This window comes from Hoplias malabaricus, chromosome 12 (assembly GCF_029633855.1).
Source record: "Hoplias malabaricus isolate fHopMal1 chromosome 12, fHopMal1.hap1, whole genome shotgun sequence".
NCBI classification, from domain to species: Eukaryota; Metazoa; Chordata; class Actinopteri; order Characiformes; family Erythrinidae; genus Hoplias; species Hoplias malabaricus.
Genome location: NC_089811.1, coordinates 21,636,968 through 21,655,681, shown reverse-complemented (window position 1 = coordinate 21,655,681; position 18,714 = coordinate 21,636,968). Strand labels below are relative to the sequence as shown.

Sequence of the window (18,714 nt, the reverse complement as noted above, 5' to 3'; positions counted from 1 at the left end):
ACCATGATTTGCCATTAATGCTGATTTGTGTTTCACTACACGCTTCTACAAAAATGTGTAGAAACACATGTTGAAACATAATTTTTAATAAGTTACGTATTACGTAATTTTCATTTTCTACTATTTTTGTGCCCAGGTGGTAGCAGCCTACATGCTTTCTGGCATATACATATAACTTTTGTTCAGATTCAGCTTCTTATCACTGGTAAAGACGCGGCTTTCCTCTCAATCATTCCCTTCACAGTGCTATAAACAGTGCAGCAAGTGCAGCGAAACGAGACGAGTCATTGGATAAATGCTGGGCTTTGTCCCGCCCATCGGACGCTCAGCGTCTCTGGGGGTCTATGGGGCAGTCGGCTGGCCTCGGCTGGCCCTGACGCTTAGCTTCTGCATGATGATTGGATGATCTGTCTGAGGCTGAATCCCTTTTTGATTGACAGCGAAATGAGCGAAACAGCGATCCTTTGGTGTAAAGATCCATGGGAGCATTCAATTTTCAATCTGTTCTGAGTTGAACCGGAGACTTTCTAAGTCCTCTTAGCGGCATTTTCTTTGTTAAAAATGACTAGCGACAAATCGAGCTTCTATTTCTGGTGGGTTTTTTGTAGCTGCTTGTGTTTGGAGACTGACTTCTATCACTCTTTCTGACTTCTATCACAGTTTATATATATATATATATATGCCAGAAAGGATGCAGGCTGCGCCCACCTGGGCACTGGAGTTAACTGGAAATATAATAGAAAAAGTTCAAAATCAGTAAAAGCTGTACAACTGTTCTATAAACTGTATAATTTATTTAGCAATATTTTATTCTGTCATTTGGACAATCTTGAGACAATGTAACTGAAAGGTGGAATTTTTCACTTCCACATTATAAATTAATAAACACAAGTTATGAAGTTACACAAATTACCATACAAATATGGTAATTGTTCAGACAACAAACCTATTTTAACAAAAAAAATTACAACAAATTAGAATCAAAATGACACTAATATCACTTAAACTATCAACGAGGTCAAATTAAGATTATTTATGTTTATTCTATTCTGAGTTACTAACTAACAAAACTTTATACTTTATAGTAGTCACGCTATGTTCGGTTTATTTATTAATTTGTTTTTTAGATATCGGAAAAGCGAGTCATATATTTGACATTATCTTAAACTCTAATATCAGTGTCTTAGATTATAATCTATTTGTACTTTTGCAGGGTAGACAAGAAAAAAAAAATTCTGTAGTTCACTTGGATAAGGGCATCTCCTAATTGCTCAAAATGTAATGTGTCTTGTCCTGAAACATTAAAAAAATAATAATAAAAACTTGTTTTTGTGGGGGCAATGGCATTTTTCCCTTCACAAGATTTTCATGATGAACCAACCAATAGAAACGCTCCATGATTACATGGAATAAAGTCTTTTTACACCCATTTCCATTGAAAGATAAGAAGGTTCTTTCCTTATCCTGTAAAGTTACAATATAAAAAATATAAAATGTCAGGGTTATAGGAAGAATTACTTTTAGAAATGAAATGGCAGGAACTGATTAATTGCAAGCACCTGTAACCACTGAAACTAATACTCAACCTCAAAGTTTAGGCATAAGTATGTACATGACAAACAAGAAAGTCAAGTGTCTGTAAGATGGTGAAGGTGAATTCAGAAGACGTGTATATTTCCTGGTAAAACTTGTTTACCACATGTCTGATGTTTTGTCATATTTGTGTCCAGTTTGATCATGAATGTTTGTGTTTTTATAGATTCCTATTTTGTTCCTTAGGAGAACCAGTAAGCTTACGGATTTGAAGTTAACTTCTGTGTTCATATTTGCCATTGACCGAATTGATGTTTAGTTATGACTAATATATATATATATATATATATATATATATATATATATATATATATATATATTATGGCAAGCCAAACAGGAAATATTTAATGAACTTTGATATATATAGAATGAACGCTGATATATATAGAATGAACGCTGATATATATAGAATGAACTTTGTTATATACAGAATGAATGCTGATATATAGAATGAACTTTGTTATATATAGAATGAACACTGATATATATAGAATGAACTTTGATATATATAGAATGAACTTTGATATATATAGAATGAACGCTGATATATATAGAATGAACTTTGTTATATATAGAATGAATGCTGATATATATAGAATGAACGCTGATATATATAGAATGAACTTTGTTATATACAGAATGAATGCTGATATATAGAATGAACTTTGTTATATATAGAATGAACACTGATATATATAGAATGAACTTTGATATATATAGAATGAATGCTGATATATACAGAATGAACTTTGTTATATATAAAATGAATGCTGATATATACAGTATGAACTTTGTTATATATACAATGAAAGCTGATATATATATAGAATGAACTTTTATATATACATATATATATCGCAGTTCATTAAATATTTCCTGTTTGGCTTGCCATAATATTTAAATAGTAATAGTAATATATATATATATATATATATATATATATATATATATATATATATATATATATATATATACAACAGGTAGAAATGAGAGGCAATTAGCAAGACAACCCCTATAAAGGAGTGGTTCTGCAGGTAGTGACCACAAACCATTTCTCTGTTCTCATCCTTTCTGGCTGATGTTTTGGTCACTTTTGCATTTTGTCAGTGCTCTCACCCCTAGACGTAGCATGAGGCAGTGTCTACAAACCACAGAACTTATCCAGAGCTCATCCAGGATGGCACATCAATGCGAGAATAGGTGGAGCAGTGCCAGAGCCCTGCAAAATTACTTCCAACAGGCCACTAATATTTTTGTTTCTGTACAAACTGTCACAGAAAAACAGACTCCATCAGGGTGGTATGAAGGTCCAACATCCACAAGTGGGGCTTGTGCGTCCAGCCCAACATCATGCAGAGTGATTGGCATTTGCCAAAGAACACCAAGTTTGACAGATTTGCCATTGGTGCCCTGTGCTCTTCACGGATGAGAGCAGGTTCACGCTGAGCACATGTGACAGATGTTAATAGAATCTGCAGATGCTGTGGAGAATGTTCTGCTGCCTGCAACATCCTCCAGCATGACCGGTTTGGCAGTGGGTCAGTAATGGTGTAGGGAGGCATTTCTTTGGAGGTCCGCACAGCCCTCCATGTGCTCGCCAGAGGTACCCTGACTACCATTAGGTTCTAGGATGAGATCCTCAGACACATTGTGAGACCATATGCTGGTCCAGTGGGCCCTGGGTTCCTTCTGATGCATGACAATGCTAGGCGTCATGTGGCTGAAGTGTGTCAGCAGTTCCTGCATGATGAAGGCATTGATGCTATGGACTGGCCTGCCCCTTCCCCAGACCTGAATCCAATCAAGCACATCTGGGACACCATGTCTCGTTCCATCCACCAGCACCACGTTGCACCACAGACTGTCCAGGAGTTGACTGATGCTTTAATCCAGGTCTGGGAGGATATCCCTCAGGAGAACATCCGCTGCCTCATCAGGAGCATGCCCAGGCGTTGTAGGGAGGTCATATGGCACATGGAGACCACACACACTACTGAGCCTCATTTGAACTTGTTTTGAGAAATTTCCACTAAAGTTGGATTAGCCTGTAATTTGATTCTCCACTTTTATTTTAATTATTCCAAATCTAATTTAATTTTTCCGAGTCTTATTCCAAATCCAGACCTCCATGGGATAACAATTTTGATCTACATTAGTCAGTTTTATGTTATTTTGTTCTCAACGCATTCCATTATGTAACAAATATTATTGCTATTTAAAACTCGAATATTTCATTCATTGAGATCTAGCATGTGTTATTTTAGTGTTCCCTTTATTTTTTTGAGAAGTGTATTTAAAAATTGCTATCAAGTTGATCAGTGACACAATTTCTTTTTTTTTTTTTTGGCAGGGGACTTTTTTTTTTTTGAAAAACAAAGTTAACAAATCAAAAAGGAAGTTAACAAAACACGTATTATATTTTACAAAAATCCCAGGTTTTTGGAAAGGGGTTTGTATATTATGTGGCTATTTGTGGCAGGAACAAGACCATAAATTTGGCTTGAACACCAGGGAGATGATTAAATATCTTTGTTACATTTTAGAATTCAGATTTCAATAGCAAAGCTATACTGAGAATTAAACAATGAAACAAAATTACAACAAGATCTTTTCGTTTATCTGTCAATTCTACTAGGCTTATGTACTTTCCCCATATGCTCAATGAATGTAGAAAAAAACTCAGGTGCTTTCCCCAAAGCTAAGGCTAAAATTAGATTGTATAAAGCTAATGAAGCATACACACACACACACACACAGAGAGAGAGGCATGCACACTCAGGCATGCACACACACACACACACACCGCAGGGAATTTTTTTCACTCGAACAGAAAGTAATGTAGGAATTAGAACATTTGTAACTTCTGTCTTTGTTAAGTGAACTTTTCCTCAAAGACTCAACCACTTCTGCAGTTTTTAACAGGAAAATCTTTAGAAAATCTTGGTCAAATTTTGGATCATGCATGCAAAAAGTTATAATATTTAATACACTGTTGTTTAATTTGGGCTTAAGAGGGACATCACGCAAACTGAAATGCTGAATCAGATAAAATAAATGCCATGATGTTGAGTAATTTTGCTTGATTTAAGTTGATCATTATCAAGGAAGAGGGAAGCTCTGAGTATTTGCGAAAGGTTAAAAATAGTGTTATATAATACAAATCCCTGCTACAAACCAAAATATACATTTTGATTCAAGCTCTTACCATCGTAGAATAATTCTCTTGAAAATGGCATAAACGGGAATGTTATAACCCAGTTTTATGAGGTACTTCACATCTAAAAAGTAACACTTTATTTATTAATAAGTATTTGATATTTTGGATTCGTACACATTCATCTGTGCCATGGTTGATTCAACATCAAACACTGATTAATCTATATATGAATTGTTTCAGCATTAATCAGTTATTTAATATCATGTTATCTTTTATCAGTTAATACTTTACTACAGGAGTTTGGTGTGTTCTCTCTGTGTCTGCATGTGTTTTCTCCAGGTGCTCCAGTGTCCTCCCAAAGTCTAAAAACAGAAATGTCCATAGCTATGAGCATGTGAGAGTGATGCCTTGTGATGGACTCACACTCTGTCTAGTGTGGATTTGGACCCACTGCAACCCTGAACAGGATAAAGTGGTTACAAAATATGAATGAATGAACGAATAAATAAATCCTAATTACAGACCCAGTACATCCAGCTCACCTCAGATTAGTCGTGTAAGGAGTTTGGCTTCTATTGTAAAGCCAGAGCCACTTATTGGATGTGTATGAAACGTTGGCCATGATTTAAGAGTCAAACAATTTTTTTGAATAGAGCATTTTTTCAAAAACTTCCTGTTAACTATGCAGTAATTTTTCTACTTAGTACATTCATTTGATCAATAATAATGGAGTTCTTTGTCTATATGTAACCCATCCAGAAATACCATGCACTAGGAACCACTTAAATGCATTTCTGTCTTTGAAATTGTTTCAGAAATATCTTATGGCACTGGAACGTTACTGAGTCTCTGTTTCTAACTCGGTTCTAGTGTTCAGCAAGTTTGCGTTCTGTCACGTTTTTTGATCTTATATTTTCTTCTCAGTCAGTCAGCTTTACCTGTCAGCCTTATAACTTTACAATGATTTGAGACATTAATGACACAATCTATAACCACTGACATACTCGTTTCATTCATAAATCATTTACAAGGCTAGTCCTATTGTAAAGTAGCATTAAGGTATTTGTACTTTAATGGTGTACATGCCTGCTGAAACCTGAGGTGTAACAGCGTATAATAAGCTTTGAAGAAAAAGTGAAGTAATAACATGTCTGCAAGCATGTCCTCATTTAACCCCCCCCACCCAACGACACCCACACACCCACCCACACATACACACAAATATGTTTTAGATTTTAGGAGTAGTCCCTTCCTTAGAAAACCATGTCTCCTTTTTTTCAACTGAATTTAATTTTTCTACAGTTAATTTTTCAATGCCTGAAGGTTTGTTTTCAGTATTTTTCTGTATAAATATGACCAAAACCTCATCAGGTTTTCACAAAAGTGCTAAAAGTAAACAAGGAGATCAAAACCAAAACAATGGGACAAAATAATATCCTGGTCATTTATTTATTGAGAAAAATAATCCAATGTCACATACACTGAGAGTAACCTTTGGTCTCCGTATCGGGTGTGACCCACTTGGAGGGTTTCCTGCCATGAACTGCTTGCTCCCCTTGCTTGCAGCGTATCTATTTTATTCTAATTTAACCATCATTTGGTAGGATGACTGGGTGCTTAGGGTTGTCTTGCTGCATGACCAGCATCCTCTTGAGCTCACAGACTGATGTTCTGAAATTTTCTTTTGGAATTGGCATAAATCAGAATTCATTGTTTCGTCAATGATGGCAAGCCTTCAGATGCAGCAAAAAATAAGGTTTTTATGGTTTAATGCAGTGCTTTTCTTTCTCATTTAAAAAAAAAACATATATATTTAGCAAAGCACAGACAGGCAGCTTCTTTTTAGGGGAGCATTACCTGTCAAGCATCTTTCTCCATGCAACTCATTCATGCACATCATTGTTGTTTGGTGTTGCTTGATGGTGGACTTATGAATATTTAACATTAGCCAATGTGACAAAGGCCTTTAATTATTTAGAAGTTACCTTGGGTTCCTTTGTGAACTCGCAGACAATTACACACCTTGCTCTTGACATCATCTTTATTTATTCAAGACTTAGAATTTGATAGACCCCTGTTCAATTATATAACAGTGCACCCACTCACAACTGATTTTCATTGTTTGGAAACACCTGACTCTATTTTTCACTTTTATATTATCTGCTGATTTCAAAGATACACATAGATTTTGGATTTTGGAACATTTTTTTAGATAAATAATTCACTAAATCTTTAAATATATTTTCTGTTGTTCATTGATTTGGTTCTCTTTATCTACTTTTAGGTCTGAGTTGAAATCTAATGGCGTCACAATTATGCCGCAATACGGAAAAGTAAAGGTTCACAGATTTTCAAGACACCAAAGTACATCAGTTGAACACTCTAGTTGGCCTTTACACTGATTTAAAATTACTTTTTTGAAATGACCTAAAATCTCTTTTCATTAACTTATTACCTTAACATTAATTATACTTATTCTGTAAAGTTACCTTTTGGGAGAGTCATTTTTGGGTTGTTTTGGGCAGCAATATTTACATAAAGAGGAATATTATGACTACTGATTTTAAAAACATGTCTCTCTGCAATTTATACTTTTTCTTCTTTGAACATCTTTTAAAGATACAACTAGAAGCCATTTCTCTTTTTAAAGCTTTGTAACTTCAGTAGTACTCGAACAAACCTCTTAATTATCTTGGGTAGTCAATGAATGTCTTAAAGCAGTCTGACCAGAAGATTTGGAAAGTGTGAAACTACACAGTTATGTCACTTCCATGTTCTAATGTTCAGATTTTTATCTCAGACATGTGGAAACCTGCCATTCTCTCAGATACACCTGTTAATCTGACCTTTCATTTCTGATAACACCGCCATGTAATTAAACCTGTTTAATTCTGTCTTGACATTGTCGTTATATGTCATCTTAGTCCAGACATATACATGTAGTCAAACACAGTTACAATACTTTAAATAAAAATTTGTTAGTGTGGGTGTAAAAAATAATTCAAACTCCTCTATCTAGATAATATTTCAGCATTGTGGTTTTCTTTTCAGACACACCACCCGCCCACACTCCTGTCCAGCTCTGCTTATTAGTTCATGACATGCTCTACACTCATAACAGGATTATTCTCACAAACATGACAAATCAGAAGATATTATGAGGCATAAAAAATTTATTAAATGCTCGCAACCTTCTTTTTGATTCTCCTTCATTCAGTTAAGATCCAAGGTGAATAGAGTAAACCAGAATATCCTAAATTGATTTTTTCTTTTAATGTTGTAACTCAGGCCATATAATCATTTTTATTCAGTTCCATTTTTATTCAAGGAATTCCCTGATCACATGATATCACTGAGCTAGGAGGGTGAAAGCAGCACATCCATCCTCGACATGTGAATCAACTTCCACTTAATATCCAACTGCCAGAAACATGTCACTGGATGGCTCAGTACACGTCAGAGAATCTAATTGCCCACTTATGCTGTGATGTTAAGTATCAGGTATTTGCACTGGCTAAAAATAATCAAAAATATACCTTAACATTCTGCCAACAATAATTGTATTATTCCTACGTAAAGAATGTAAATATTATGTGTGTAGTTAAATATTAAACTCAAACATTTGGACAGAAACTGTGAAAAGGAAGTTCTGCTACAGAGTTATTGAGTCATGGCAACTGAGCATTCATTTCATTTCCTCAAAAGTGTATTCACCCCCATGGATGATCCAGCTTAGTCCTCTTATATCAGATCATAATGTCTTGACTCCTTCCACACATTACATTTTTTTTGGGTGAGGGGAGGGGATAAAGAAATCTCTTAAGGAACAGTAATACTTGGTCATATTGTAAAACATTAATAATTGCTTAAAATATATCAGTTGTGTGGCTATGGGTCTCTATATACAACAATTAGGACCTAATGGTTTAAATTAAGGTGTCTTCAGAGATATATTGAGTTACTTTGTATGTTTTTTACTATGTGACAATAAATTTTACTTGAGAGTACGGGTCTCTTTAAAAGCATCACTCCTCTGAATTATTATCCAAACATAAAGCTTGACATAATTTCATAAATAAAAACCACAAACTATAAACATATAACTATTTACAAAATAAAGTTTATTGGCTGTGGCTAAATCTGCTTCACAACATATATGTATTTATATTAAATACAAGCAAGCCAAAATATCCCATAGGGAGTACATTACAAGAATGAAAACAGACCAGAAGGGCACCCTCCCAAGTGGAAGAATAAGGCCTATTAACACCATAAATGATTCTATAATAAAAAGGAAATAAAAGATTTAACATATTTAAACAGATTTTTAACATACTTTCATATCAAATCTAGTTTTCATATAAGGTGCAACTATTCTAAAAAAAAAGATAAGGCATAAATGGACTAGCGTACACACTTTTTCATCATAAACCTTTTCACTGCAAGTATAAAGCTTTTTTGAAAGTAATGTAAGTGTATATTTAAATGATGTGCAACCTTTACTGATCAGGGTATGGGGAATCTTCGGGTGGGGTGTCAGTCTATGATTCAGAATGCACTGAATTCCCACTTGCTGATAAGCTGGAGAAGTGCGTCAAGTTAGCACCACTGACCTTTGATAAAATAAAAAAATAAATAACATGACGTGAAAGATTGGCAGAGCCAGTGATAAAGTCTAAGGGGACAGAATTTCTCTTGTGGTTTTTCTTGCTACTCTCTTTTTAATTCACATTTCATCAGTGTCCAGTAAGAAAATGTATCACATTCTTTCGGATTTTACTTGTGCTACATTATCTGAATAGAGCAGCTGCCATTTTCATTATGAAAAGTCCTAAAGAAATTCTCCAAAATTACTTCAAAATACATATATTTTCTTTGGAGAGTGACAACATCCATAACTTATTCTCTGACTTATTATTAAACTTATTATTAGATTTTTGTCCTATAATAAGCAGAACATTTTTCAATTTTGTACCTTATATGCACTTTAAATATATATTACATTCACTTCCACTGGGGAGAGGGATAAATATGTGGCTTTTCATAACAAATGTTTAAAATACAATAAAAAGTAAAATAAAATTTTAATCAACATCGTGTGTATGTCGCCAATGCAACTTGAAGAACAACAGAATGGGGTACAATTATGTTCCATAAATAAAGCTGAAAATTTAAAATTGCTCTTGATATAACCACTCCACATTGCAAAATAATGTTATGAACTAGATATCTCTGTTTTGACGCCAATTACTATCTTCATCAGCACACATTCAGTAACTTACCTGTCCTAACAGTAACAGTCCTGGATTGCCACACCTCTCCCCCCAAAAAAACAAACAAAAAAATGTCAAGGACTGTGGGTATTTTTTTCTTTTTCTTTTTTTTTGGTCACGGTACAAAGACAACAATGCTTACTTTAATAAACAGCTGGGAAGCTTCTATCATGGGAAATGTGTTGTTTATCTATAACCACAAATGTTGTCAAGTTGTGGTTTCACGCTTTCACCATGTTTGTGCCCACTGATGCGTACTGTTCTGTCCATAGTTCACTTAATCACAGTTAAACAGAAGCCTACCACAGGCCTAAAACATGTACACTTAAATCCAGGGGGAAGTTGTTATGTTGATCATCACCAACAGCAAAATTCCTAATGCCCAAGACCAGTCATGCTTTTGATCACATCCAGTGCACTTTGTTATTACAGCGAAGGGCTTCCATATGTAACAGCTCCACAAAAATGATGATAATTCAGCCTCTGTCACACAGGACTTTGTTTCATTATTGGGAGTCCTGCCTGTGGATCCACAACAATCTGTAACAATATTAATAATCATGGGTTAAAAGCACTGAAAAAAATCTCAGAATAAGCAGTATTATATAGGAAAGTCTATTTTAGCAGCACTTTGTGTAACTTTAAGTTAATTAATAAGTTACTACCTGTAATGCAGATAATGCTGACAAAATAATTAACTGAAAGTTCATTCATTCATTCATTATCTGTAACCGCTTATCCAGTTCAGGGTCACGGTGGGTCCAGAACCTACCTGGAAAATTGGGCGCAGGGCAGGAATACACACTGGAGGGGGCGCCAGTCCTTCACAGTGCAACACACACACTCACGCATTCACTCACAAACTCACACCTATGGTCATTTTTGAGTCGCCAATCCACCTACCAACATTTATTTTTGGACTGTGGGAGGTAACCGGAGCACCCAGAGGAAACCCACACAGACACAAGGAGAACACACCACACTCCTCACAGACAGTCACCCGGAGGAAACCCACACAGACACAGGGAGAACACACCACACTCCTCACAGACAGTCACCCGGAGGAAACCCACACAGACACAGGGAGAACACACCACACTCCTCACAGACAGTCACCCGGAGGAAACCCACGCAGACACAGGAAGAACACACCACACTCCTCACAGACTGTCACCCTGAGGAAACCCACGCAGACACAGGGAGAACACACCACACTCCACACAGACAGTCACCCAGAGGAAACCCACGCAGACACAGGGAGAACACACCACACTCCTCACAGACAGTCACCCGGAGGAAACCCACACAGACACAGGGAGAACACACCACACTCCTCACAGACAGTCACCCGGAGGAAACCCACGCAGACACAGGAAGAACACGCCACACTCCTCACAGACAGTCACCCGGAGGAAACCCACGCAGACACAGGAAGAACACACCACACTCCTCACAGACTGTCACCCTGAGGAAACCCACGCAGACACAGGGAGAACACACCACACTCCACACAGACAGTCACCCAGAGGAAACCCACGCAGACACAGGGAGAACACACCACACTCCACACAGACAGTCACCCGGAAGAAACCCACACAGACACAGGGAGAACATACCACACTCCACACAGACAGTCACCCAGAGGAAACCCACGCAGACACAGGGAGAACACACCACACTCCACACAGACAGTCACCCGGAAGAAACCCACGCAGACACAGGGAGAACACACCACACTCCACACAGACAGTCACCCGGAGGAAACCCACACAGACACAGGGGGAACACACCACACTCCACACAGACAGTCACCTGGAGGAAACCCCACGCAGACACAGGGAGAACACACCACACTCCACACAGACAGTCACCCGGAGGAAACCCACGCAGACACAGGGAGAACACACCACACTCCACACAGACAGTCACCCGGAGGAAACCCACGCAGACACAGGGAGAACACACCACACTCCACACAGACAGTCACCTGGAGGAAACCCCACGCAGACACAGGGAGAACACACCACACTCCACACAGACAGTCACCCGGAGGAAACCCACGCAGACACAGGGAGAACACACCACACTCCTCACAGGCAGTCACCCGGAGCAGGAATCAAATCCACAACCTCCAGGTCCCTGGACTTGTATGACTGCAACACTACCTGATGCACCACCGTGCCGCCCCTAACTGAAAGTTGACTTGTTGATTTGTAAACATAATATAAGTACCGTTCTTTGTATCCTCCGTTGACGTCTTCTGGTCAGCAGAACCCAAATGAATCCTCCAGCCAGTATGACAAGCACTAGGAGTGATAGCGGAACTCCAACCGAAACAGCTGCATGAATCTTCTCTATAGAAAAAAAAAACACAGTCAAAATTGTAAAATATTAAATGTATCAACATATATCATTAATAAAATATGACAATACAATTAAAATATGCAAATATAATCTTCAGCTTCTATTGATTTAAGCTCAAAACAAAGAGACATATTCCATTTAATAGTGCTGTTAACAACAATTTTGCTAGTATGGCTGTAACAGGGATGTGAAGTCAGATCTTTTTAGTTCAGGGTGGCTTCCGAATTCGCATTAAGCTAAAACCCCTGTTGGATAGATGAATACAAGAAAAAGGTGTGGAGACGGGGTAAAGGTGGGGGCAAGTTTGTCCGACAGAAACAATGAGAGTTCGCAGGGTGTAAATAGAGCTGAGGGGAGGAGTTTGGACATGGTCCTATTCTAATTATACATTACATGACATCAATTTAAGAAATGCACCAAACATTTTTACCAGGAGGCAAGGGACTGGTTTCAGATTCTGGTGTCTGTGTTAGTGGAACATCTGCAAAAAAGTGAATACTTTAGAAACATACTCATCATTTTCATGCAACAGTTTTACTGACTAGCTTTAAACCAAATGTTCAAATTTCAAAAGCTTACCTGTTGCTTTATTGAGCACTGTTAGAAAAACGTTGTATTGATTTAAAGCACTACTTCTACTAAACGTAAAGCATGTGTAAGTCTTCTGATCTGAGAGGGAGATATCAAATAGTTTCAGGCTGCAATTTCCTTTCTCATTGCTCAGGAAGAGAAGGCTCCTGCCCTTGTATGATTCGGCTGGTAAGGTGTTATCCAATTCCTCCTCATTATACTGGTTCACAATTTGCGTGCCATGTTGCCATGCAACTTGCACAGTCTTGTTAGTACAGGGACATGGTAGGAGAACTTGCCCTCCAACATAAGCAGTCATCTGCACTTCTGTTGCAGTGTTACCTGAAAAGATGAGAGATGGGGAAATTATCAGACACAGCTTAGCTGTTAAGACATGTAAGACATGTAGAATAAACCAAACAAAAGAAACAAGAGCCAGACTTGTTTGTTTTATTATGCTATCAATTATGCTCTTCCTTGGTCTTGTAAGAAAATATATTATATTGCCAAAAGTTTGTTGACAACGGTTTTAATAAAGGTCTATTTTAAAATACAACTATGTATTCAACTAGTTTCTATATTCTCCACTGAATTGATCTGTCTATAAAATCAGACAATCTAAAGCAGCTGCATATGAATTCACCATGCTCACTATATGACATTATCACAGTGCAACAATGAGGACAAGTGGGATTTGCCAAATGATTATATTATGCTATTTTAATAACACTTTTAATAAAAATGATCTGCTCACTTTTCTAAGGAATCCAAATCTTAAGAGACATGGTTCCTTTCATTTATTCAAGATAAAACACTGTAAAACTGAACACCCACAAACTGCATTACTACTTTAAGCCATTCATCCACTCAGTCATTCTGTTTACAGTAGCTTTTATAGAAAAAACGCATAGTGTAAGACCATCTGACGTCAAGATGTGTGGAATGTGCTGATTCTACATTTCCATTCCCTGATGGCATGATGAATGACCAGGTTTTTCACAGTTCTCTCACAGTTAAGGAATGCCAAATTTTTCACTAAATGCTATTACAGTAATTACAGTATAATAACTATCATGAACTATTTTTAAAAATAACCACTTAATATAACAATTAAAAATTAGATAATATAAATAATAAATAACTGAATGACATTTTGAAAAAGAAGAACTGAGAAACAAAAGGCACCCACATAGGTCAGTCATGAGTATTCCGATTTAATTTTTAAGACTCAGTTCCTCCTTCCGAGCCAGTAGAAGCATATAGTCTTCTTGTTTTTCATCATCCCCCCTCCCCCATCACACACACACACACACACACACAGTTCACTTCATTTGACCCTAAACTTTGAAAACAACCTTGATATTAACATGCGTACTGGGTCAGTAAAAGCACACCACGCTGACTAAGAACAGAAGGCTTAAATATGATTAATTAGAGAACAAACTGAGTTAGTCTGAGGAAAACAAACAACCTTAACTTTCTCTCATTTAAAAAGGGTATACGCCTAATATAAGTATGCACTGTTAAAATACAGTGTGGGAGGTGTATAACACCTTGTTGTAAAACGGATACATTTCTGTCACTAGGTCTGTAAATTGATTGCATTGTTTTTCTCTTATCTACTTTTTATTGAGTCACATGGACATGGGTTATTATTCCCATCAGATTTCCTATGATGTTGCAGAAAGACAAAACTGTTTGGACTACTGTCCAAGGTGTGAAACGTCTGAAGCTGTGTACAGAGCCAGACTTACCCATGAGTAATATTGCCCAGATGCACACCCTGAAAACCATCCTAAGGGAAAGAGAACAGGCCCAGTGTAAATGTCTTTAGCGTGCAAGAAGAATGTGCTGATGCAATTTCATCCAAAGCTATATTAACACAATACTTAACAGTTTTAGGAATGAGTGAATTAGAAAACATATACTTTAAGACATTTTTACAATATCTACTATGACAAGTGCAAATAAACCATTCAGCAGATTTGTTTATAATACAATTTACAATATGTTTCACATATTTCTAAATCCACTAAATCCAGTTAAACATGATTTCATAATGCCCCTTTTTCAAAAAATGTGCAGTTCAATGTATCAAAAGTGCCGATCACATAGACAGAGAAGTCTACCATCTACCAAAACATATATCACCCAATTCTTCTTACAACTATAACTGCAACTGCTATACTTTAAGACAAGGGCCCATATGTGAGCTACTTCAAGTTTAAACGTTTGCACTAGGACTGGACAAAAATCCAGTAATGGACAAAAAAAATCAATTCCTGATATATTTTAGATGAATGGCAATGTATGATATACGATATAATATTATATATGTTGTGAAAAATAAAGTGAAAAAACATTTTATGAACATTTTTATAAACAGAACATTAAGTTGTATGTGTTTTTTCAACCTCATCTCTCAACATTCAAATTAAAATCAAATGTCCATGTTTAAATATGTTTAAGACAAAGGTTTTCATTGGTTGTCTTAACTTTTCCCCATATATTGAAAAAAAATTCATCTGCAAAGCTAAACAAGATGTCAGAAAAACATTAATTTATCAAAATAAAGACTGAAGTACATGACAAATGGTTTTCTGGGAAATAGCTCGTCTGCAGACACACTTTTAATGTCCCAATCTTCAATAAACTGGATAGTCACGGCAAGGCAAAATGTTTTACTCTCGCGAGCCGATTGGAAGGAGCCTGTCTGGCTTAAATGTACATGTTAGTCAGCGCTTCTCGTGCAAAGAAATTGCGACAATTGGGCGATTGGTATCGTGGGTCAAGAGTTTTATTCAGCCTTTTGGAGAGTTTTTTAGCATACCTTTGTTATGAAGTAAACTAATACCACGCCTCTTCGTACTTTTTTTCGTAAGGCACAGCAGTAGCTAATGAAGCAATGCTGTCTGAACTGGTTTAGGAGAACTGTACTGGGACGTGAATGCTTCAGAACAGTAGCAGCAGCACCTCGTAGCACCTTCTTCATACAGATATTTGTGCTGCTGTTGTAAGTGGTGAAATAGGCTGGTAGTACTGGCGCATTTTGATAATACCTCCTTTCGGCATTCCCTGCAGATAGTCCATTTCTGCTCCTCATCCGACCGTCAAAATCCGAACTATTTCCATATAAACGAACCGCTGTTCTTCTTTTTATAGTCTAACTCTTCTTCACGCTCTGTGTTACTCGCCTCTATTGTTTGTGTGTGTGTGTGTGTGTGTGAGAGAGAGAGAGAGAGAGAGAGAGAGAGAGTGAGAGAGAGAGAGAGAGAACGCGGAGAGGGGCGGGGCCATGAGGCAGAGCACAGACTCATAGTGAGACAACATTTAGAGCAACTTAAAAACTCCAAATATCGATATAAACGATATAGCCTCACTCCATATCCTGCTATGTTCTATCCCGATGTATATTAATATATCAGTATACCGCCCGACCATTTAAAATCTTTTCTCTTGTTTCGAATTTTTGACATTTTTGTGTTGTGTCATCACTGTCAGGACAGTTTAGAGTACCTTCAAAATCTATGTCTGTAACTGTATATAGCGAGAGTTGTTGACAGAAGAAGGACCTGGTGTTTACAGATGGACTTTCTTTCAAAAGCCTAATCTTCTATTGGTAAAAAAAAAAAATAGCAAACCTCTCACCAGGATTGTTTTTATTAGTCATTTTACTTGAATTACATTATATTTAACATGCAAACTAGGCACTAACAACATAATAAATAAGAAGAAAACAATCCTGGTGATAAGTTTGCTATTTTTAGCCGAGGAATAAAATAATAATTCAGTAGTTTATTCAACTTATTGCATTAAATTGCCTTTAAATTGAGTCGGGTGTTACACACAGGGCAGAAGCACCGCAGTAAGTTTAAAAACAACAAGAAAAGCGTCGACAGAATAATTTTCAATTATAACCATAAAACAGCCTTGAATTAAACTAAATTGACGAGAGATTGCTGCTGTTGTTCAAATTAAAGCATGGAGTAATATATGTTACCTTGTGGGGATCATATTGTATGACGTTCTTGCTGAGCCGCTGTTGGGAGAAAGTGTTTGCTGCAATTGAGGCCAGTGACCGAAACATTGGTCTCTTTCCTCTTCCGCCCACGCTTTCCCCACGTCAGTGTGTGTGTGTGCGTGTGTGTGTGTGTGTGTGTGAGTGTGTGTGTGAGTGTGTGTGTGTGTGTGTGTGTGTGTGCGTGTGTGTGTGTGTGTGTGTGTGTGTGTGTGAGTGTGTGTGAGTGTGCGTGTGTGTGTGAGTGTGTGAGTGTGTGTGTGTGTGTGTGTGTGTGTGTGAGTGTGTGAGTGTGTGTGTGTGTGTGTGTGTGTGTGTGTGAGTGTGTGTGTGTGAGAGAGAGAGAGAGAGCTCTCACACACACACACTCACACACACACACACACACACACACACACTGTTTATTGTACACGTGTATGAGTTTACTGAATTATTGCCACATGTTTACCTAAAAACACGCCTAATCTCGTAGACTAAGTGTGTTTAAAAAAAAAGGTCTCAAATTATCCAAGTATCTGACGTTTTTCGCCTATGTAAAAGATTGATACGACCAAAAGATGGCGCTATATGACAATGTTTTAATTACCGCCTTATTTCATTTTCCCTCTTTTTCTGTGGATCTGCTGATAGACTGTAAAGGCCTCCAATATTTAAGGATTGTGCTGGGCAGATATACTTGTCTGTAAAAAAACACACTTCCAATGTAAATGGAAAAAAATAATTTTAATAGAATTTAATAAACATTTATTTACATATGACATATAAGATCAACCCAATTCTATAGCAGTTACTGCCTTTGAGCTGCTATTTACACCCACATCACTCACTAAACCACGTACAAAAGCACAATGGAATGTCACTGATTATTCACACACATATTGGACTGTAGCCGTATTACAGCCATTTCACACATTTCAGCCCCACCAGCTTGAAAAGTGTATAAGACAGAGAGAAAACAAGTTTCACACATATGCATAGGACATTCAAAATATGAACAAAGTCCATGAGGAAACGGTGCCATGGGGGTTTTGGTATTGGGACTTTTATTTTTAACAGTTTTGACTACACTTTCAACTGAACCCACTGTCAATCTATACCACTAACTATTTACATCCTTATACTTGCACTGAACACTCTGATATAATTTATATATTTCATAGCTTATGTATTTTCTGTCTATGCACTGTAAATCTTTATGTCAGTACATTTGTTTGTTTGTTTGTTTGTTTGTTTTTTGCATTGTATTTTTCTCTACTTTCCCACCAGTTAACATTCAATACTTATCCATTGCCTACAATGTCATGTACATGAATCCAATTAATTTGTCTTAGAGGTCTATAAACCCGATAATTATCCTGATGTTTTTCATGTTTTTATACAAATTTAAATCTAATAGAATTTCCAGTGTTTCATTCATTATGACATTTTGAGGTAAAGGGCAGCTAGTATTTTAAAGGAAATCAATAAATAAATAAACAAATACCCAACATTTGAAATATAAGGTTTTATCCCCAAAGTGACATGTTTGCACTCTCACTAGGTAAGGCACTGGGTGTTATGGTAAATGTCAAGTATAAAACACATTATGAAATGAACCACAAGTGAAATAAACACCTGACCACTGAGACATCTATATACACTATCTTTTAGATCTTTAAACCTGTGAGGTGGAGCGTGCATAGATCACCCCATCCTATAGATGCTTGTTGTTCTGATTGAGATCTTTGGAAGTTGCAGGT

General features: G+C 36.9%; 1 protein-coding gene across 2 annotated transcripts; it reads right to left on the bottom strand.

The window, feature by feature from the left end:
• Positions 1–8,879: 8,879 nt before the first annotated feature.
• si:dkey-192g7.3 (uncharacterized) lies at positions 8,880–17,055 on the bottom strand. Of its 2 annotated transcripts, none has more exons than XM_066686873.1 (6): positions 16,958–17,055; positions 14,712–14,752; positions 12,967–13,299; positions 12,818–12,868; positions 12,256–12,377; positions 8,880–10,563 (listed from the first exon to the last, which is right to left on the bottom strand). In XM_066686873.1, exons 1-6 carry the CDS (start codon positions 16,969–16,971, stop codon positions 10,510–10,512), a joined length of 615 nt encoding a protein of 204 aa, XP_066542970.1. In that variant the 5' UTR covers positions 16,972–17,055; the 3' UTR covers positions 8,880–10,509. The 2 variants fall into 2 exon arrangements, with proteins under 2 accessions (XP_066542970.1, XP_066542969.1); XM_066686872.1 differs by lacking the exon at positions 16,958–17,055 and adding an exon at positions 16,017–16,319.
• Positions 17,056–18,714: the final 1,659 nt, after the last annotated feature.

Excerpts from the sequence above, each read along its gene's own strand:
- si:dkey-192g7.3 (XM_066686872.1), bottom strand. The coding sequence starts at position 16,060 with ATGAGGAGCAGAAATGGACTATCTGCAGGGAATGCCGAAAGGAG. Across the intron at positions 13,300-14,711 it reads CTGGGCAATATTACTCATGG|GTAACACTGCAACAGAAGTG; the intron begins GTAAGTCTGGCT and ends TCATCTTTTCAG. Across the intron at positions 10,564-12,255 it reads AACGGAGGATACAAAGAACG|ATTGTTGTGGATCCACAGGC; the intron begins GTACTTATATTA and ends ATATTGTTACAG.